This window comes from Taudactylus pleione, unplaced genomic scaffold, assembly GCF_031769625.1.
Source record: "Taudactylus pleione unplaced genomic scaffold, aTauple2 ptg000556l, whole genome shotgun sequence".
Lineage (NCBI taxonomy): Eukaryota > Metazoa > Chordata > Amphibia > Anura > Myobatrachidae > Taudactylus > Taudactylus pleione.
In genome coordinates this window covers 24,421,661-24,444,369 of record NW_028284958.1, presented here as the reverse complement: position 1 = coordinate 24,444,369, position 22,709 = coordinate 24,421,661, and the positions used below count along the sequence as shown (strand labels likewise).

The window sequence follows — 22,709 nt, the reverse complement described above, 5'->3', positions numbered from 1 at the left end:
CACCTGGGCAAGTACCTAACCCCCCCCCCACCCCCCCCCCCCCCAAAAAAAAAAAAAAATTTTGCGCCGACCTTTTGTCCCAGTCGACCTATTCACTGTCTAACATCTGCTGTCTATCTAATTGCTGTCTGTCTATCTACAGTCCGGAAACCCTTTAAAATACGTTGAAATCAGATTGACTAATTTAACTTATTTCTTTGCTATCCAGAATTTTAAATTTGTTTGTTCTACATCTTTAAAGCAGGCCAACAGAGACTGGAGTGTACTGAATAATGTCTTGTCTGTACATCACCAGGTTTGTCCATGCACCAGTTGAAAGGGCATTGAACAAAGTCTAGCTTCTATTTGTTATGAATACATCTGACACTCCAATTGTTGGAGTTCTGATCCTCAAACTGAGGAGAAAGGCTTTAGCAAGAGGCTAAGGGACAGTGCACCAAGACGTTTGGCTACTGCAGGACTGTAGTGCAGCTTCTGGATGAGCTCCTTCACAACATGCGAAAGCAGCTTTCCTAACAAGGGAGCCAAACAAGCTACAGTCAACCATTCATTCACAGTGGACTCCTTACCTGACCCTCCCCACCAAGACCAGAATTTAAAGTTTAGGAAATGTTGATCAATAGATCCCCCCAAAAAAACAGAATCTCAACACCACTTAGGAGCTGATGTTAGGGGAGAGATTTAACCTGTCTGTTCATGGGATCAAGACACCTGGTGTATGCGGTCCTAGAATTACTTTGAGAAACAGTTAAAGCTTTGTGAATAGCAGTAACATTGTTTAAATCAAGTGACATTTCTATATCTCAGTACGTGGGTGATCGCTTTAGCAAACTGAACCAGAAAAGATGTTCAAGCTGGAAAATATGACACTTCCCACTGTGCCTAGGAAGAGCGGGAGCCTGGTGATATCAAAATAAAATTTCCATTCTACTCCTGCTAGACTCTTACAAGCATAGAGCTCATTTGTTATGAGAAAACAAACATCTAGGTCTTTTTTTGTCTTTGCAGCATAAAAAATGAGGAATCCTTCAATTTATCTATATTCTTTATATCAGCCACGCGGTAGAAAGAAACGGACCCTTCACTTTCATGCCTACTCCTGTCTGCAAATATTTTTTCCCTTACATATTAAAACATGAACTGTAGACTTGAAGATAGTTTGAGGATGTTTGTGCCTCTCATACAAGATGGATACCCTACAGAACTTTGCTTGAGGCAGGGGGTCATACCTTGCAAGTCGTACGGCATAGGTGTCATATGGAAGGGATGCCTGTAGTCCTGCATTAGAGGTGTGTTGATGTACGTGGAGTCCACAGCTGGCAAACTCGGTGTTCGGGATATAGGGGAGGCCTGGTGCGGGAGAGCCAACATACTGGAGAAACACAAACACAGTATGACAAGCGTGCATAGGTTAGAAGCAGCATTTGCTGTACATTGCAGGAGGGCACCTGAGTACTTCAGATTGCCACCTACATACAATTTAGCAATCATGAGTGAGAAACCCCACTGCATTAATATATATTGCTATTTATACAATGGGATACTTTTGTTCATTAAACCTTCATTATCTAATTGTGAGACTGGATCAGATCACAAGGCAATTCTCATATCCTAAATTCCTTTTTTTCTTTTTTAATTTAAATGTATTAGTTTCTTTTCACCACTACCAATTTTGTTGTATTCTACACACAAGACTACAATTATGGGGTTTTGTTAAGTTACTCAGATTAACACATCAGAAAACACGAAGAATCTAACACGCACACACACTTCTAGCGTTCCCGCTAGGCTCTTTTAGCGTGGCGCCACTCCCTGCCGAATTTCAAGAGGGCAGAATGCGCCCTACTCTTTATTGCAGCACCCTGCTAAAAACAGTGAGGGTGCCATCCCCCCCCCCGCGTGCAGCAATGTCCTGCAGGTGGAGAAAACTGCAGTGTAGCGCCAGTGAATAGATGTCGGGCACAGACACAGAAGGGAGAACTTGGGGGCAAACACGCTTGTCCGTAAGCGCCGGGCACAGCCCCAAAAGTGATGGAAAGAGGGCAAGTCGTGAAGACACGCCCCTTTTGTGTGCGCGCACACAGAGTGCCCCCTCTCTAAATCCGGCGCCGGATCCATTTTCAGTCCTGTATTTTTATACAGTCATTCAGTGACTAGTGTAAATGTGGCACAGCGACTCACCCCTTGTTGCTGAGCGGGGAGGCAGGAGTTATAGATGGGCAGCTCCTCTTCGCACATGGCTCTTCCTCCTCCTCATCTGAAGAGCTGTCTATCGTCAAGTCAATCACCTCTACCTTCTTGCTTTTACTGGATGGATGGTGAGAGGACATCTGGTGCTCAATTGTACTGCTGATACACCCACCTACAACAGCATATACATTTTTAAAAAAAGAGCACAGTAGAAAGACAATTAAGGGTCCATCTCAGCATGAAGTGCTCAGATGTGATGACCAAGCTCTCTCGGCATTAAGAACCTAAATAAGAGCAAGGAAAATAATGCATGATCTTAGATAAGAACATGCGTATGAAAGGGCAAGCAAATAAAATTGGCACAGTTATAACTAAAAACAGGTCATTACCTGATCATTCTCAAGGGTATAATTACAGTTACCACATAACACTGATGGTATATATCACCACCATTGCTAGAACAGCAGTATAGGGCGGAGGTTCCAGATGGTATTACACAAAAGGAAGCATTATACAATTTGCATGACATCTTGGGTGTAAATCTCCATACTCACTGTCCACTCCATTATACGAGGCTGGGACTTCCTGCACGTCTTTCTTTGACCGCATAGGTGACCAAGAGCCATCTTCTTTGAACTGGATCTCATCACAGTCTGTGCAGCACTTTAGGATCTCCATGAAGAGACTAGCACAGAGACAATCTACATCAGTACCATGTTTACCAAACAGCCTGCATTTCCACTCAGATACAGGAAGGACAATTCCCCATATTTTGCATATATTGTCTGTACAGGCAAAGTGTGTCCCAAGCAAAAGGACAAAAAAATAATAAAAATCAATCTTCGTCCAATATGATGGAGTGGGGCACAAACACTAAAAGAGAGAGAGATATATATATATATATATATATATATATATATATATATATATATATATATATATATTTCGTGCCTAGATAGATGGCACTCTTAATAGGACAACCTCGGCTTGCTCCGGTGCCTTTATCAAACTAAGTCATCCAGAGGCGGAAAAAAGGACAGCACTCATACACTGCTGCATAGTGTGTGTGTGTGTGTGTGTGTGTGTGTGTGTGTGTGTGTGTGTGTGTGGAAATATATGTATATATATAGCCATGCTGAAGCAGTATAGTTACACAAATCAAGAAAGTAGTGCAAGACCTGTACAGACAAGTTACTGGTATCAATATTCCAACAGCATAAAACTGCATAATAAAGCCTTCACCTTTTTATGTTTTAAACAAAGAAGGCTTATTCTGTAAAAAGGTTTTCCTAGATAGACAGCTGGTCTACAGCTTTTCATCAAACAAGAAAACCCATACAGGTGATTGTGTGAATATACTCAGTGGTGAATCACTTCTCCAGATTCTCTTAGATTTAATACACATCTGGAAAAGATCCATTTTGAATCTTTAAACCCAGAATGAATTTAACACCTCTACCAAGCATTGGTTACCCGTTGAGTTTATTAAAATATCAAAATATGAATTTACAGTTTTAGGTTTCCGCCCCTTTGTCATTTTGGACAGGTCTCATTTAAGAGAGAACTGCAACTACCAACTGCATATCTGCAAGTAGAGCATTAATTGTCAGGCAATTATTACCCATTTATAAAGCACTGACATATCATGCAGCACTGTACTTTGAGGGGTTCATGACAAGGGGCAGGGGAATATAGATTTCTCTTCTACCTTCATAATGGTGGTGGTTAGGGACAACGTCATGTTACACAACACAATGTTGGCTAGGTGGTGTGGCGTTACACACTTCCTGTAGTGGCATGTAACACCAAAGTGGTGGCGTGGTATTACATGTGGCCACTTCCCGTGCTCTATGAAGGTTTCATGTGGCACGGTGTCAAGTTAAACATCCAGTACAAAAAGTTTCAAAGTGATGCAAATAGAATTTGTATAAAACCATATATAATGAGAACTGAGAGAATAAAGAGGGATTTAGGTATGATGGCAAGGAAGGGAGGTGCCCCAATACTCCATGTGTAAGAACTATGAGATGGTGATGATCTATCACTGCATGTCTAAGCACATGTAATACACTCACCCATCAATGATTAGGTGTTCATATGGGGCCTTCTTGTCACATACAGGACACACCCATGTGGGTTTCTTCTCATTCATCTGGATATAGAGTGTAGCATCAAAGCACTGCAGGTGGGAGCAGGTAAGTGATCGGCAAGGGATGGTCAGACGCATCTTTCCCAGCTGAAAGTTGAAGACAAGAAGATGGTAACAAAAGCCTGTTCCAATCATTGTTAAAAAAAAAAAAAAAAAAAAAAAAAAAAAAGTATAGTAGTATAGGGAATCTATCCACTAGAGAACATTAAAAATGGATCTACATCCAGTTTTGTTAACAAATTAATTTTCTAGTTCATCACATGTCCATACATCATGAGAGCCAGTATTGTCGATTATCAATCACTAAAGGTGCACACGATTTTATAAACGATTTAACGATGACGTCGCCATCGTTAAATAGTTTATAAAATCGTTAATTTTTTTTTTTTAAGGTGAACGGTAATCGTTCATGCGTGTTCACATTTGTACTTTATTCTGACTGTCCAGACTATTTTCGTTCAGAAAATAGTTCATGTTTTACAGAATGAACGATGAACGATGTCCATTCACTGTATGCATGATTAAAATAAAAGATAAAAAAAAAAAATCGCTCATTAATTTAGTAACCAACGATTTTCATTCACTTTTTCAAGGGAAAATCTGGACGAAAATAGTTCACTAAAATCGTTGATTACCAACATCATTGTGTGTGTGTGTGCAGTTTTAGTGTTAATTCTTGTAACTCCTATATACTATGCAGTACTCTACAGAGACTATCAGTCATTCACGCCAGTCACTGCCACAGTGGAATAATAAAAATCCCAACACTATAATGATATTAAGATCACAATATATAACAATACAGATACCCAATTGTGTAGGGATGCACATATATGTATGATTTTTACCAGACAATACATACCTGATACACACTGATCCCTACACATGGGATACGTCACACACCTAAAAACACACTATTTGTTATACAAAAGTCACTATAAACAGGTGAGTCACATCTAATAATCCTCTTATATCCAGGTACTGAGGGAGTCTATCAGCATAGTAAATAAAAAGATATTCTTCAGGTCTTTCAGTTATTGTTGTCCTTTGCATATACATCTGCGTCTGCCATTTTGCTCGCATATACAAACGGCTCCTACACAGATCACATAACGAGAGATGTGCAGTTCCGTTCTCCAGAAATCCAAATCCACCCGAATTTCGTTTTCCAGGTAAATCAGAGTTGCGATTCGAATTTCCTAAGGAGATCCAGGTAAATCCGGGTCGCGGTTCTGATTTTATTTGCGGTTCGGAACTCGGATTTTAAATCCAAATTTCGGGTTTTGGATTGCATAAATTACATGATTTTAGCTGTTTATAAAACTTTATTTTTAATTTAAAAATCCAGATCCAAAACCCTTGAGGGTGGTTTTGCAAAACCAAAATCTTGGAGATACAGATCCAAAACACGGGGGTCGGCGCACATCCTTAATAAAAACCTCAATCCATTCCCTACTTGAAACCTAATTCTGAAAACCCAGAAGCAAAATGAGATTTCCAGTGACCTGCTACTTCGTGAGCATCTAAACCCCCCAGAAAAGTAGCAATCCTGGTAAAAGTGGTAAACAAAAGCTTGCGATACGTGATACACATGAATGAATGACAGGACAGCTACACATTGGCATCACACAAGGGAGGGGGGAGGCCAGATGTATAGACAGACATTAAAACTTACTCAACAGTAAAGAAAACATTCCACAAAACAAACAAACAAAAAAAATAAACCACACACACACTCTATATTAGGAATTATTTACCGGACACAGGAGTGAAACCCGTAAACTTGTTGTAGCAATTTCACTGTCTGGATCGGCCGTGAGTTTTTCTTTAACTAAGATAAAGGAATGACAAATGGAGATCACAATTCTCTTCTTATAAAGAGGATTCCAAAGTAGGGATTTCACAAAACTAAAAATGCAAATGTATGCCATGTGTATAGATTTGTGAATGTAGTAATGTATATTTAATAAGTATATAAAGGCTGAACGGGATCGACTGGTTTATTTTTTCAGCCTCACTATTCATGTAATTGCATATACGAGTGTTTATCTGGTGAGTGCAAACAGATGTGTCATACTCATTCACTAATTACACTATAAATACCGATCCCTTACTGAGCGCTCTGGAATGGTCTGGGTTGCGAATCCCTTTTCCTCGTAGTCTTTGCAGTAAGATAGCGGACGACAACTGCTTAACCAGGTAAACAGCCAGTGAAAAATTCTGTCAAAAGATTGGAGGTTGATCAATATTTAGGCATTGACCTTGAACAAGATAGCAAGTCTAGAAAGCTAACCCGTCACTTTACTCTGCCTGCAGGGGAGCCCTTGGAGTGGCTGGTTTTGGGCCTCACTTACCTGGATTTATAAGTAATTGTATCAGTGCAAACTATATTGCAATGCAATATGTACAGGGAACATACTGTTTGGTTTTGCATGTAACACGAATATTGGGCAGCTTTCGTTTTACACATTGATAGAGGTGAACTAGGTTGCTCTCTCCAATTCTAAACCTGTATCTTAAGTGTCACTCCATACCCGGGCGATGCTATGGGGCTCATGCAGAGATGGACCATTTGGCACTAAACACGTGTAAATGCGCACAAATAAAATACAATTTGCAGAACTGCAGCGATAGAATATGCATCTACTTTACACTAGAAGATGCGGCTTAATAGAAGGGCTAATGGAACAGCACATAATAAATAATCTCTATGTATCTGGGCAGCTAATAAAAGGTACATTTACCATGATAATTACATTTAAATAAGGACAAAGTAATTAAGTACAATTAAATAAATTCAAACATCCGCTGTGTTTCCCCTTTAAAAGATCATAAGAAAAACCTGCTCGCCACAGACAATTGCAAATATAATTAAATAATGGAACATGAACGCAGCAGCCACAGTAATCGTAGCAGTAGAAGGCATCAAGACACCCAGTTAGTGAGACACCGCATTAGTGCATTTATTGCACCAGGGGTAAAGTATGCAAATGATCAACCTTCTGACAGATGCATATAGTTCTTTGTGATCTGTATACAACGCATGTGTGTAAATATGCCCTTACTAGACTTTGGCAATGCTTGTACACCAAACATCATCTTTTACAATCCTCTAAAAGCCCCCATACACGGTGCGATGGCACCGTGCCAGGCGACAGAGGATCTGCCAGATATGCCGGCTCCCACCTCTCACCCGCATAGCAATCCCTGGGATCGCACATCGCATCCCATGATCTTATGGTTCTGCAGAAAGATCAGGGGGTGCGATGTACAACCCTCAAGGGAGCACGCTTGGCCTATCAGGGCCATACACTGCGATATAGCAGGCAAATCGCACCAATCGAATCGCCTGCTTTATCGCCCAGTGTATGGGGGCCTTAAGTGTAAATGCAAAATGTAGCAAAAGTGCGCAGAAATGTTTTGCACATTTCAGCAGTATAAGCGAGAAAGGGCAACACTCTGCAGCATGCTTTGTAATGAGAAAACTTGTGGAAGGTGGAGATTCAGGTCAATGTCTGGTGAGAAGCTATACTACAGGGGATCGGTCTGTAGTGACGACACAGACCATGCAGACAGCGAAATGTCATACGCTGCATGCAGACATGCAGTCATGCGATTAGAGCAATGTAACCGTGTAGACATTAGAAACATTAAACATGTTAAAGCTTCATGTCTAAAGTTCTAATGCTTTGAATCACGACTACCGTGTCTTCCGCTGTCCATTGTCGGTGTTGACTTTGTGACCATGGACAAATTAACTACGTCCCTAATAACTGCCATACACCGAACAATTATCTTTCCAATCCTGCCAGTTTGCAACCATACTGGACAATTATTGTGGATCAGTGTACACATTAATAATAATTGTTCAACACTAGAAAACGACACTAAACCATTGTGATCATTGGATTTCATTTTCTAACAGGTTCAATCTCCCAGAATGTCATTCTGCAGAGTTCATTCAGTGTACTTAACATTGTAAAAATAAAATTGTTCAGTGTATGGCAGAACAGCAAAAGAGTTTGAATTAATCAGTCCGGCATACTGCTGGTCAGCTCCTCAGAAATAAATCTACAGTGTAGGGCCAGCATAAGGAAGTGGATGATAACTACAACTTTGATTTAAAGGGTCTTATCTGACACTTGTCAAAGGAGTCTAAATATTTATCTCTAATGAATACCAGCAGAGCAATGCCCAAGTTACACGAGATATAACAGGTTTAACTTACACGTCCAATTTCTGCTGTCCAGGATACCACAATCGTGTTAGGAACTGTAGTAGACAGACGTACAAGTGAGGTAATATTGATTGGTCGGCTTGGTCGCTTTGGTTCGACCCCATTTTTGGTTGGCGGAAGATAACCCTGTAACAAATGGATACATTTTTAGAACCTTTTAGAGACAATGAGAGGCAAAGAACACTGTCACCAAGCAATAACACTTACTGGTAGATTACAGGGTTTTCCATTTACTTTAACACACAGGTTTGGTGGGAAATGGTCTTCTTGAGGGCAGCTGGTCTCAGAAAGGCAGAACCTGGAAAAAGGACAGCATGAGACACTGCAGAGGGACCAGGCGCCAATGGGGAGGGGGATGGGGGCTATTATGCGATAGGGGGATGGTGGAGTTACCTGAGCTGCACTTGTACTGTGAAGTCACATTTTGTTCCAGAGATATCCCTAAAAAAATAAAACAATTTGTACAATTACTAGCTTGTGTTCAAGAAACTAAATGCAGTGACAGTCAAAGAATATAGGATTTTGTTTAAATAAATAAATATTCCCTAGCTACGATGGAAATTTTGCAAGCTCATATTAATACCTAACAGATGAAAAACTAAAACCAGGGTTTCCCAAACACTGTAACCAAGGCACTTTAACAGGCCAGGTTTTAAGGATATCCATGTTTGTGCACAGATAATAAAACTGAATGAGGTACTAATTAAGTCACCTGTGCTTAAGCATGGATAGACTGAAAAGGCGGGTATCCACTTCTAGATATACAAACGAGAGCATGATACCGACATTGCAATCATGCTCTCGTTTGTATAGCTAGTGATGTGCCTAGACTTAAAGTTCAGTTGTTCAGTCCAGGCACTTCCCTCATCCCCGCACATGCAGAACCTGACGGGATCGTCAAATTGACCAGCATGTACGGGCGATGTCGGAAGTGACCAGCGGGCACGCGCATCGCTGGTTGCTTCCGACCAAAACATGCCTGATGCATGTGCGATTCGCAAGCGACTGCACGATAACGACGTAGTTATCGTGCAATCGCTTGGTTAAATCGCTAAGTGGATACCCCCCTTTAGAGTGCCATGATTAAGCCACTGGACTAAATGAATATCCCTGAAAGAATTTAAATCTACTTAAATGAAGACAATTATATATTTAATTTATACCACAGCATGATGTGTCAGGTTTATACAGTATGACAGAGCAAGCACAGAAAATTTTGATTTAATGAAATTGACCAGCAAACTATTTTGAAATCTGTCTATAAAAGAGAAAAAAAAAAAAAAAAAAAAAAAACACCCCTCAAGGAAATCTGATCCAAAGCCACAAAATAGTTAACTGACAAAAGATACGGCTGCGAGCAGTCCAGAATCACCCACTTCAAACTCCCTGCCAATACAACACTTAATTCACTATCAGCCACAGATGTAACCCTAGCTCCCCATCCAGCACACTGATTTCAATAGGCAGAGCACAGATGCCAAGTGAGAGGCGTGAGGTGGGGGAGGGGAAGAGATGCCTGGAAGAGAACGGGAGGGCTGAAGGGTGGGTGGGGGAGGGGAGAAGACTTACATTGAGCTGCTGATTTGCTGGACTTGTTGTGGTGTTAATGCAAACGCAAAGCATGTTTCTTGAAATCGCTGGCTGTTATCAGACGCTGCAGAGACATAAAGGACAGTGCATCAGATCATGGATATTAATAGGATTGTAACATTTAGCCATCCTGTTCAATGTTGACAAAAAAAAAAAAAAAAAAAAAAAAAAAAAAAAAAACACTGCCTGACATTACCACCAAATTATTTATTAGTCAGAACAGTAGATAGCCAAAACAAAATAAAAACAGCTTCGTGTAACTTTTAAGCAGATTTGTCTTGTTAAATATGTACCTATTCTGTAGCAGACAGCTGGCGAGACCTCACCTAGAATATGGATATAAATTAGTTTGTACAAACAAAAAAGGCAAATAAAACAGGAGCATGGATTAATAATCTGCCCCCCCGCACACCCCCTCCCCAGGAAAAGATCTATACGTGTATAGATTACAGCACAGCAGGAAGGAAGAGGGGTGGGGGGCTATGATTGAGGCTTTCTAGTAGATCAGGGGCTGTAATAAATTAGAAAACGTAATCATCGATGGAGTTATTAGAACAATAGAACATGCACTGTAATTACAGGAGAGCAGATTTAGGAGAAAAAAAACTTAATTACTTAAAAACTGGGTAGCCGATGTGGCATAGCTTCCTAACTGAGGTAGTGGAGGCTAAATTGTAAGAAAACCACAATAATCTACTTTTTGTGAATAAAAATGGGCAGACTAGATGGGCTGTGTGGCTGCCTGCTGTTGGTCTGTGGTCCTCTTATCAGACAGCATAGACTCCCAGATTTGGCCTGTGTGATGTGTAACAATGTATCGCTAACAGCTTTCTCTCATGATAACACATTCCTATAACTCCTGCTATGTTTGTGTAACAATCTTTTCATATAAAAGCAGTTTGTCCCATTAGGCACAGTACAGCTAGTCTCCCACATGAGAAAGGTTTACATTTCCTGTACAGAGGAGGAGAGGCTGCTCTGCTCATAAACAAATGATAACAATAAGTAACTCCACACAGCATATGTAGCCAAAGGTCATTTACTAAATACAAAGCATGCCTTCCTACGCATTTATAGGGGGTACACATAGATATGCATTTTGGAAAATTTAGGGGTGCAAGTTAAATTATGTATATCAGTTTTCATTCATGCACAATGTACTAATAAAATACGTCCCATTTAAAATGCTCAGTACATAAGAGTGCCTGGAATATGGTTATATCATACAAAATCACTAGTATAATTAGTTGCAACAAACCTTTGATACTTGCTGTTTGTTCAACAGTCTTTTCATGTAAATAAGGTTTACTATATTCAGCATTACAAGACACATGTGCATTATCTACATTATTACACCAGTGGTATCCAGTATGTTAAATATTCAACACGTACAGAAAACGCCGCACATTTTTGGGACACTCTTTGCTATGAAGTGATAAATCCTTTAATAAAAATAGTAATTAAATCAGCCGTGAGGGGGGGAGTTGCTGTTGTAAAAGCATGGTCACTCAGCTAACTTGCCCCCCTCCCGGTCCTAACCCGTCCTCACTAATGGAAGTAGCCCTAAGGGGCTGAGAATAAAAAAATCTTGGAGTCCGTAGGTACTAGGAGTTTTATATTTAGCTGCACTTACTCGCACAGCGAGGAGACCCGCAGGTAACTGAACTGCCCAATACATTAAAGGAGAAAATCAATTCAGAGCGATGGCAACAAAGTGCTTCTAGAATTGTTTCCCGAAAACACTCTGCAACCTGTATCTTCACAAATATTCCTTCGCACCACATACAGAGGTAACAGAGCATTACAAAACTGTGTACCATAATAGTCAGTAATGCCCCTAGCACAGGGCTCGACAAATCCTGGGGGCCAGGTAGCCATGGCTACTAGATTTTGCAGTGAGGGAGGAAGCAGATCCAGATGGTCTGGCTCCTACAATTTCATCCTGGCTCCTAGATTTTAGAAAAAAAATGGTCAAGCCCTGCCCTAGCTGGAACGTGCAGCTTTGTCTGGGGGCACATCAGAAAATAAAATGTAACTCACCCTATACAACTTTTTCTTGTAAGCATTCAATTGTGGGTAAGGTCCATTAAAGACCATCATATAAACAGGAGAGCATCTGTCAAAGCCATGATTAATAAATACTAAATTGGTGCAGAGAGAAGCAGCAATACTGTTCACCTATATGAAATAAAACTATTCTATTAGACAAATATTCACACCATTGGTATTTTGGAACAGTGATTCCCCAGCTATCAATGCCATGTTCCCTCCCATCTCTCATTTGTCCCCCTTAGTTATCTTTCACACCCTTTCCCCCCTTCCAATCTCTTTAAGTGTGCAAGGTGTAACAGCGTACATATCACAGTACATACTGCACAAGGCACTGCGCCCTGCATTGGCCAGGAACACTGTAATGCGACATCCTTCAGTGCATGCTGCTCTTGTGTGCAAGGTATAACAGCATACATATCACAGTACATACTGCACAAGGCACTGCGCCCTGCATTGGCCAGGAGCACTGTAGTGTGCCATCCTTCAGTGCATGCTGCTCTAGTGTGCAAGGTGTAACAGCGCACATATCACAGTACATACTGCACCAAGCACTGCGCCCTGCATTGTCCAGGAGCACTGTAGTGTGCAATCCTTCAGTGCATGCTGCTCTAGTGTGCAGCTGCCAGGTGGACATTTCGAGCAATTATTATAGCTCTATTGTGGTGTAATCCCGTTTCACCATCACATCCCCTTCTTCAGGACAGATGAGGGTCGCTTTCAATTAGCCATGAGTTTCGTACTGTTAGATCGCTGGTTACACTAACAGTTACCGGGATACTTTCATAAAGCGCACTCCCGATGCCCGCTCAGCTTCATTAGAAGCGACATCGTGCCTAACATTGAACTATGTGAAGTGCATAATGAGTGAAGAAATCATTGAGTGTAAGATGAACAGCGGTGTAGGAGGCTGTTAATGGCCATAAGCAAAGTATTAGAGGCAGGTAAAAGATATAAAATGGTTGATTTTTACAACTTTTATTAATGAAAAAGTCATAGCTAGCAAGTGTATTTCAGCAAATAAGTGTTTTAGGATTTTGGGAGACATTAAAATGTATATTGTGATTAAGTGTTTATATACAAGTTTGTGAACCCATTTCCCAACAATACAACACCTCAACATATAGCATTTAACAAATTTGTCTACTTAGAGAAAATTACGCCTGTATTAGTTCTATTTAACGAAACACCTCTAGATACATTATTATTGATCGGGAGGGGCGTACCAGAGGTATTGCACTGTCCCCTGACACTTACATTACCATAAGGACTTTCTTCTAGTCTTCGCCTACTCTGGGAGGTGCAAACTAGAAGCTGCGATTTCCCAGATTTTAAAAACTACATTAACACAGATTATTAATGGGATAGAATATACTCCCAGCCACGTTTTAACTGCATGAAAAAGTTGCGCAATCTAGTTCACGGCCAACTGTTTAAAAGGAGCTGGGCAATTGGCACGAAAAAGCTCTACCAGCTAGCCAACGGGAGCCATGTTAGCAGCCAATCAGCTGCCACTGGTTCTTAGTGCTCAGTGGCTGCCACCAATCTATGCTCTTGGTATATGGATATCTGAGCCATAAGCCGCCAACTCCAGATAGGGAATGGAACGTTAGGCTCCAGGCCAGATATGCTTAGTCTCCATGGTAACAGGCCACTGGCTTTAGTCCAGCGCAGCCATTGAGTCTATTGCAATTCATTGTTTAAACTTAAATTGTTCACAAAAATGACTGTTCCGTTATACAGAAGGGTTTTTTTTTCTTCCTTGGCAGCCTGTGGAAACAGCCTTGTTACAAGGCTTGGGTTTTACTACATTTAGTACATACTTTGAAACACTGACCAAACAGAAAAACTTTACCAAGAAGGACCGTTGCTAATTAAAAGATAGGCTACCATTCTTCTACACATTAACAGTAGACTACACAGCTTGCAAGAGATTTTATTATGCCGCAAGTATAGCACTACAGAAAATTGCAATCTGTCTGCAAACAACTGTTTTATTGATCACCATTCGCCTGGTTTAAATGTTACATCATTACATCCAAAATAGAACCATGGTTAAAACCATTTAAAAAAATAAATAAATACAAATGTGATACAATGTTTCAGGAGTTCATATACACACATACATATATCTATATTACAAGCATCCTTTCACCTAAAATATAATTTTTTCCTTTCTGCCCATGGACAGCATTAATATGACTTACATGAAAGGATATTTCCATTTTTAATGATTTTCAGCTATATCAATTATTTATACTGCAAATGTCAATTTACGTAATGTACTTTTGCAAGTTCGTTGCTGATTTACTTCAGAAAATAAGGATTAGATGAATCCAACTCATCCGTCCCTTCAGATAAGTAACTATGTCTGGGCTGATCTTTACGGCCTCCCTCACCAGGTCCCAGGCTTTTAGGGCATGAAACCATGATCAGCTCTGGAACAGTTACATGTAACCTAAAGGAACTCCTAGCTTCTACATTGAAACAGATGGGCTCCAGAATCGCTGGTAAGATGTAAAAATCCAACAAAAGAGATAGAGAATGGCTTTTATTCTAATGATTATTTCACAACACTTTTACAGGAGTAATATCACTCCTACCAAAAAGGACTTTGTTCCTCATTCCAGTACTTTATGAACTTTTCTAGCACAGGTAACAGAAAACGGCTTCTATAATTTTTAAGGAGGTTACAAGACATTAGAGGGATCTGGTCTATTGCACCAGACAATTTTTCCTGATCCTTAACCACTTAAATCTGACGTGGTAGTATGGGATGCGAAAGCAGCCAACTGTACTGTAGTCGACAAGGTGTTACCGCTCCCCCCGCTTTAGAAGAGGAAATCCACTACACATACTGTACGCAGAACAGATCGCCCCTGAATCCCCGGACTTTCCTGCGGACCCAGCAATTTGACAGTTTGCCGGAAAACAAATAAGTCAGTTATGTGGTTAATGGCCTAGTTCTTCACTTATGAACTACCATCCAGCTTCAATTTATCCCACAGGTTTAAGGAGTTTAGGTCTGGAGACAAGCATTGAAAAATTTTTTTCATTTGAATACCCCCTATTTCTTTGCTGCATTTGAGGAATGTTTGCATTTTCATGGTTGAAATGTTAAGTTGCAGTGCTCTGGTACTAGCTAGCAGGTTATCAGACAGACTAGCCCATATATATACTGCCATGGACCTCACCAAGCGGCCAGAGAGAATTTTGCCATCAAAGAACCACAGCTCCTAGGTCCAAAATCAAAATTCAAAAAGTGCTTCACTAATTCCATGCTTAATGTTTGATCCATTTTGAGAAATAAATGGAAAAAAGTATCTTTGTTATCCGATTATTGTGGTTCTCAATTTATGACTCAGGTGAAGAGCTGAAGATATTGGTCATATTTATGCAGAAAACTCTATAGGATTCTGATTCAGTTCAGCAGGAGTTGAGTAGCACCAGGAAGTTACCCCCCCCCATTTTTTTCTTTTAAGTTTGCTCAGACGCCAAGGCTCGTATTTAATTAGAAACGAAAAGCTGAGATCCGCGAAAAAGTATCACCGACTGAGACTTTGCCAGGCGGAAACTTCTCCGTATTCAATTCTTTCCGCTTTTTGCGTATGCAAAATGCAATGTAATAAGCAACAAAGATTTGCCTCTGAATAGGTGGAGAAAAAAAAAAGCACTTTGAAAATGGGGGCGAAAAAGTGCAAAGTGGGGGTACAAACAAATAGCAAAATAGACTTTTGGTTTGTCTGCAAGTATGGATGAGGTGTTTTTTGATTGCAGGTGTATGCTGAAGGTGCGGTCTTTAAGTCTCTTATAACTTCACTTTGGCGACTTAAATATGCTTGCACCCATTTGACCAGACTACTTACCTTCTCCTTAATATACTGCTTCATGCTATTCTTCACCACTTGTGCAAAGACGCCAATTAGTGGCAATTGTGCAAACTTAAGTACCCCAATTGGGCACAACTATGTTGATCCAAGGTTTTTTTTTTTTGTGGGGGGGGGGGGGGGGGGGGGGGCTGGTGGTTCAGGCTGATTTCCCCAATTCAGTCACAACTTTTCGCCTGTTCTGACTTCGCGTGTCTCAGTTTGAGTCTTTTGGAATTGACTAGGGCAAATAGTGGGTTCGCGTATGATAAGTTTCTGCGGCTAAAATACGTGATTTAGGCGAAAACTCAGGGCAGGCAAAACCTTATCGCATATGCGATGTGAATTGAATACAGGCCCAAGTTTAAATAAACAGTATTTAAAAAAATAAAAAAAATCCACACATCACTTGTAAATATATATTTTTTTTTAAAAAAAAAACAAAAACATTTTACCCCAAAATCACCTGTTTTCACATTTTTCATTTAATCAATTTGTGATTAAACAAAAAAAGTATGCTTTAAAAAAAAAAAAAAAAAAAAAAAAAAAAACCAGCTATTTCACACCATTTAAAAATCTTCAGTCAGTACTTTCCTTATGCCCACACAGCCTTCTATACAGTGCTGCTAACAAAATAATCAATTTTGGGGGGTCCAGGATTGTCTCCCCACATCACATTTAGCTGACAAGTTGCAAACCTCCACTGCAAGTACCGCAAATAGGCATTTTTGCCACCCTAAGTCGGAGAATGACTGTTCTCGCGACTTAACCTGGGCGTTTAGTCGCGACAACCGGCATCCTCCGACTAAGGTGCCGGCCACAAGGCTGTTGGCTCCAAGCTAAGCCGGAAAACCACCAGCCAGGGGAGACCCAGATGGGGTGAACAATGAGGAAGGAGCAAGTAGCAGTGGGTTAGGATGGCAGCTGGAAGGCTTTGATAAAGAAGTGGGTCTTGAGAGCCCTTTTGAAATTTATTAGAGGGGTGGAAAGAGGGGAAGAATTCGAGATGTAGGAAGCACGGGCAAAATCTTGGGAGGAGGAAGTAATCAGTTGGCAAGAGAGGGGACTTGCATTTGTGGAGCAAAGTGGGCGGGAGTGTTAATGGAAAGAAGGTCAGATGTAAATGGGAGAACTGGGTGAGGACTTTGCAAGAGTGCAAGAATTGAATTGAAAGCAGTGGTGGAACTAGAGTGGTGGGCCCAGGTGCAAGAATATGGTTTGGGCCCCCCTATGCAGTGACTCACGTAGTTGTACCCCTATGCAGTCCCCGCTATGTGCAGTACCCCAAGTAGTAGTCCCCGCTATGTGCAGTGCCCCCAAGTAGTAGTTCCCCCTATGTACAGTGCCCCCAAGTAGTAGTCCCCCCTATGTACAGTGCCCCCAGTAGTCCCCCATATGTACAGTGCCCCCAGTAGTAGTCCCCCCTATGTACAGTGCCCCCAAGTAGTAGTCCCCCCGATATACAGTGCCCCCAAGTAGTAGTCCCCCCGATGTACAGTGCCCCCAAGTAGTAGTCCCCCCTATGTACAGTGCCCCCAGTAGTAGTCCCCCCTATGTACAGTGCCCCCAGTAGTAGTCCCCCCTATGTGCAGTGCCCCCAGTAGTAGTCCCCCCTATGTGCAGTGCCCCCAGTAGTAGTCCCCCCTATGTGCAGTGCCCCCAGTAGTAGTCCCCCCTATGTGCAGTGCCCCCAGTAGTAGTCCCCCCTATGTGCAGTGCCCCCAGTAGTAGTCCCCCCTATGTGCAGTGCCCCCAGTAGTAGTCCCCCCTATGTGCAGTGCCCCCAGTAGTAGTCCCCCCTATGTGCAGTGCCCCCAGTAGTAGTCCCCCCTATGTGCAGTGCCCCCAGTAGTAGTCCCCCCCTATGTGCAGTGCCCCCAGTAGTAGTCCCCCCTATGTGCAGTGCCCCCAGTAGTAGTCCCCCCTATGTGCAGTGCCCCCAGTAGTAGTCCCCCCTATGTACAGTGCCCCCAGTAGTAGTTCGCCTAAAGAACAAAAAAACCCAAAAGAAATACACTTACCTGAATCTCCGCTACTGTGCCCGCCGCTGTCTGCTCCTCAGTCCTCCCGACCCACTTTCACTCTGCACTATGGGAGAGACGTCATGAAGCCTCTCCCAACACCCACTGCGGAAGCCGGAAGCTCCAGCCTGGCTCCCTCTGGGGACGCAGCAGCCAATGAGAGTCTGTTTGACTCATTGTTGCAAAAAACAAACACTGCCGCCGGATAGTAGGAGTGTACTGCCCAGGGCCGGCGTTTGTTGTGTAGTGCAGACCACATTCACTGCGGTCCACACTACACTGTGGGGCCTGGGGGAAACTGGTGGCGGGTGCAGCAGCGCTGTTGGCTGCAGGGGCTATGGGCCCCTACACCACAGCGGGCCCCGATGCAAGCCACCGGCTGCACCGCTGCTAGTTCCGCCACTGATTGAAAGGAAGCCAGTGTAGGGTTTGTAGGAGAGGAGGCAGGTGTTGAATGTTTGAAGAGGAAGATGAGCCAGACAGCAGCACTGAGGAATGATTGGAGTGGAGGGTGGTGGGAGTGAGGCTAAATAGGAGGAGGTTATAGTAGTCCAATCTTGAGATGATTAGTGAATGGATGGCTGTCTAAGTTGCCACAGGGTAAGAAAGGGTCTTACCATGGGAATATTTCTGAGGTGGAAATGGCAGGAATGCGAAAGGAATTGAATGTGTGGTTTGGAGGAGAGGGAGGAGCCAAAGTTAACTTCAAATCATCACACGTGTTTGTTAGTAATATAATTATGGGGAAAAAATAAAAATTGGTCATAATGATTGTAATAATTTTGCTTAGGATGGATTGTAAGCTCTCATGCTTCCTTCATATCATCGCATCTGCAATGGCACCAACATTTTGGGTTCTGCAGCAATGTTTATAAACAGTGTCCATGCCCTGCAAGGTTTTGTACTGTAATGCTGGCCATCCACTGGACAGATATCTGACAGATAATTGTATAATCTGGCTGGTTGGAATGAAAACCTGGTAATGTATGGGAGCAAATGACAATCGTCCATTTGCTCACAAACACTGAAAAATAGACAAAAATGGTTGTTCAGACAAACTGGTTAAAACACACAATAGTGACCAATTTCAACAATTTTTTAGTCCCTTTCAGTGTTTAAAACCATATGATCGACTGTCATTTGCTCCCATACATTACCAGGTTTTCATTCCAACCAGCCAGATTGGACAGATATCTGACAGAAAATTGTATAGTGTATGCCCAGCTTAAGTCACTTTTTTCTTGTTTTGTTCATACAGTTTCTATTTATGTACTTTGTAAGGTGCTGCAAACCCCTTGTGATGCCTTATAAATAAAGGATAATTATAAAATGGAGAGCTACAGATTTCACAAGCTAAAGCAGTGACCGGCTCCTGCAGGGGAAACACTTCTCCCATTACATGAGAGCTTCAGCTTTGAGGATGCTGCAAGTGATCCAATAAGCAGTGTTGACAAACAGTTCTCCTGATAGAGAATAGATAGATCAGGGATGTGTTGGGGGAGGAGTAACTTGGGATCCCAACTGTTTAACCATATGTGGGATGGGGGAGCTAGAGACTGACGAGTTCTCCTTGCAATAAATTGAACTTTTGTTAGGTTCTAGTTACAAAACCATTGATTTGATTTCTGATTATTACAATCAAAATAACTATATAATCCAAAAACATGGGTTGCTTCCTCAGATTTATAAATATGGAGTTTATTTTTCATACCTTAAAGAGGATTCAAAAAATAAAATACAAAAAAAAAAAAAACAAGAAGTATATTCCACTTTACAAGTAAGTTGACTGAACACTCCCCACTTACAGATGTAGACAGTCATTCATGTATTCTTTGTAATATACATGAGCCAGGGAAATCGGACACAGCTTCTCCAGCTGAAAGCCTTAGATCTGCTTCGTCAGTGCTCACTTGCTACAGAGAACCGAGCAAAAACAAAGTTGAACAGCAGAGGTTATTGGGAAGGGAGGGGACCGGGGTAAAATTGGACATTAGTGGAAAATCGCGTTGAAAGAAAAAAAAAAAAAAAAAAAAAAAAAAAACACAATATCAGGATTAAAACAAAATGGGGTCGCAGGCTGATTAGTATTTTCTAGATCGTCATTATTCTCCTGCCATTAGCCATTATTATACCATTCACACAGACTGCACTGCTTCCTATGACACCCCACTAGGCATAGATGCTGCTATGTGTATAAAGGAGGCAGAGAAGAGCACAGCCATGGATGACAATGACACCTTACATAAAGCATAACCAGTCTCTCCACATGGAACCTATGCAATGCTAGCACTGCAAAGCCATCCCCAGTAGATCACCAATATTTTCTATGTTAAAACAGGGAAGTGGGGCCCGGATAACCGCAGTACAATAACAGAGATGTTGGGTGCAGATTACCTAAACAACTGCTGTGTGTCTGCCCATGCTAACACATCTTTATAGAAAGAATAAGGATTACCTTGCCTCTCTGCTATATGTATGGGATAGAGTGCTCACCAATATCCTCTTACTTATAGTACCTTCTCTCAATGGGCAGATTAAATTATCTGTATGGTTAACAGCGTTCTAAATAGAATCCAACAAGTAGAAACAGTCAACATGCTAGGAGGACAATTTAGCTACATGCCCTGCCGCTCTGTGGCAAGAATGGTCTATATTACTAGCAGTTTACTTTCTGTCCCTAGCTTGGAAGACTATGAGAAAATGTGCTCATCTGAATGAACCCTCAGATGTGTGTTTTAGGACAAGCACAGCTCCAAAGCTATGTACATACAATGCCACCCATCTCCAATTGCTGTAAAGAATTTGGGGGCTGGCATATCTTAACGGTAGCTGTGACACGACTGTTGTAAAGCCAAATTCTACCTATAACAGGACCTGAACGTACCATCGTCAATATCGTACAGGGCGGAAGGGGAACAGAAAATAAACTGGATTACTGAGAAAATGTATTTATTTTTTTTAAATTTAGCTGGAATACATGGCGATTTACACAGTAACAAGTAGTGCAACAACATTGTTAACTGCATTAAAAGTATATGAATAGTAACTTAGAATGGAGAAATATACAGTTAAAGTCAACACTTAAAGACAATAGTGCAACATTCGATAAATTATTGTACTTTACCTATATTGATGCTGTTGACAGTGTTGTTGCAGAGTTGGTTTCTGTGTAAGAAAAGCATGGTTGGCTAAGTGAAATCACCAGGTATTTCCCCTAATCACCCACCTCTTCTGCCTTGTGTTACACTAATCCAAAAGACGTACCACAAAAAAAAAAAAAAAAAAAAAGTCTAAATTTCCGCTAGTCACAGCCATCTCCCATCCCACCCCTACATCACCTGTTACTTTGAGAACGTTGTCGGAACATGCCGCAACCAGCTCATTCTCACTGCAGGGATGCTGAAGCTCACAGGCAGGTATTGCCACCCATGAATTGCTCTTCAGACTTATGTGATGATTACTTTGTTAATGAAAACTGTGATTTTGTATTATATATATATATATATTTTATTTTTTTTTATTTTTTTGACACGTGAGGTTCTGCAGATTTGTCGTTTTCAAGTGAACTACAGTGCCATTGAGCAACAATTTGAAATAAGAATAACCTAAATCCATAACACTAAATTAGTGGGCGTAAAGGAAAATTAGCAAGTAAGTTCTGCTATCCAGAAAATCAATACCAGGACTCTCAAGGTCACTCATGTACTGCACTCTCCCAATACAGATCAGAATCATCTCAACCTGCAATTGGGAAAATACACTATTTATTTATATAGCACAGACATATTCCGCAGTGATTCACAGAGAATATGCAGTCAGTGTCTCTGCCCCAGCAGAGCTTACACTCTACTTCCTACCACATGGATACACACACACTAGGGTTCATTTTTGTTGTTGTCGTCAGAAGCCAAATATCCTGCAAGCATAACTGTGGGAGTGTAAAGTCACGAAAACATGGGGAGAACATACAAACTGAACACAGTGTCTTGGCTAGAAATTAAACTCATGACTTAAAGGGTTGTAAAGCAGTAATGCTAACCACTACGCCAACCATGCTGGCATTCAATTCATTAACCATGATTTTTCTCCAAATACACCCTCCAACCCAAGATGATGCATACGCTATCCTTCTCAACAAATGCTAAAATTCATAAACCAAAAAAAGGAGACAGTACAGTTGCTTTGATTGACTTTTCAAAGTCTGTTAGCCCTGCAAACTAACAATTGGATGGTCACCTTTGCTAGTCACCAGGTAAACTTTTCTGTACAAAGTGTCTTCAAAAGTATTATTCCAGTATAAGGAAGGTATTCATGAAAGCTTGGAGAAAATTGTGAAATATAAAGTACCAACCAACCAGCTCCTGTCATTTTTCAAACAGCCTGTAAAGTGACAATTAAACTGGGTACACAGTTATTTGTGTACCCAGCAATGCAATGGATGACAGCTCCGACATGCCAACATATCGGGCGGCCGGTACACATTGCACGATCGGGTGCCCGACACATCGGCAACGGCTGCATCCCACTGCATGGGGTTGTCAGTCGCATTGTAAGATTGAGCTGCATGTAGGGATGACCCGACGATGCGACTGGCGATTAAATGGAAG

The 22,709-nt window shown here is 41.4% G+C and overlaps 1 protein-coding gene across 4 annotated transcripts in view; it reads right to left on the bottom strand.

The window, feature by feature from the left end:
• The window catches only part of PIAS1 (protein inhibitor of activated STAT 1), a 79,337-nt gene that overhangs the window by 6,831 nt on the left and 49,797 nt on the right, over positions 1-22,709 (bottom strand). For 3 of the 4 annotated variants that reach the window (XM_088452777.1, XM_088452776.1, XM_088452778.1), the window contains exons 3-13: positions 10,460-10,492; positions 10,146-10,230; positions 8,970-9,017; positions 8,784-8,874; positions 8,568-8,702; positions 6,454-6,559; positions 6,097-6,170; positions 4,266-4,426; positions 2,745-2,875; positions 2,182-2,362; positions 1,230-1,372 (exon numbers count right to left, since the gene is read on the bottom strand). In XM_088452777.1, coding sequence (XP_088308903.1) covers positions 1,230-1,372; positions 2,182-2,362; positions 2,745-2,875; positions 4,266-4,426; positions 6,097-6,170; positions 6,454-6,559; positions 8,568-8,702; positions 8,784-8,874; positions 8,970-9,017; positions 10,146-10,230; positions 10,460-10,492 — 1,188 coding nt within the window. The remainder of the gene's footprint in view (positions 1-1,229; positions 1,373-2,181; positions 2,363-2,744; positions 2,876-4,265; positions 4,427-6,096; positions 6,171-6,453; positions 6,560-8,567; positions 8,703-8,783; positions 8,875-8,969; positions 9,018-10,145; positions 10,231-10,459; positions 10,493-22,709) is intronic. The other variant, XM_088452779.1, reaches the window with a different exon arrangement.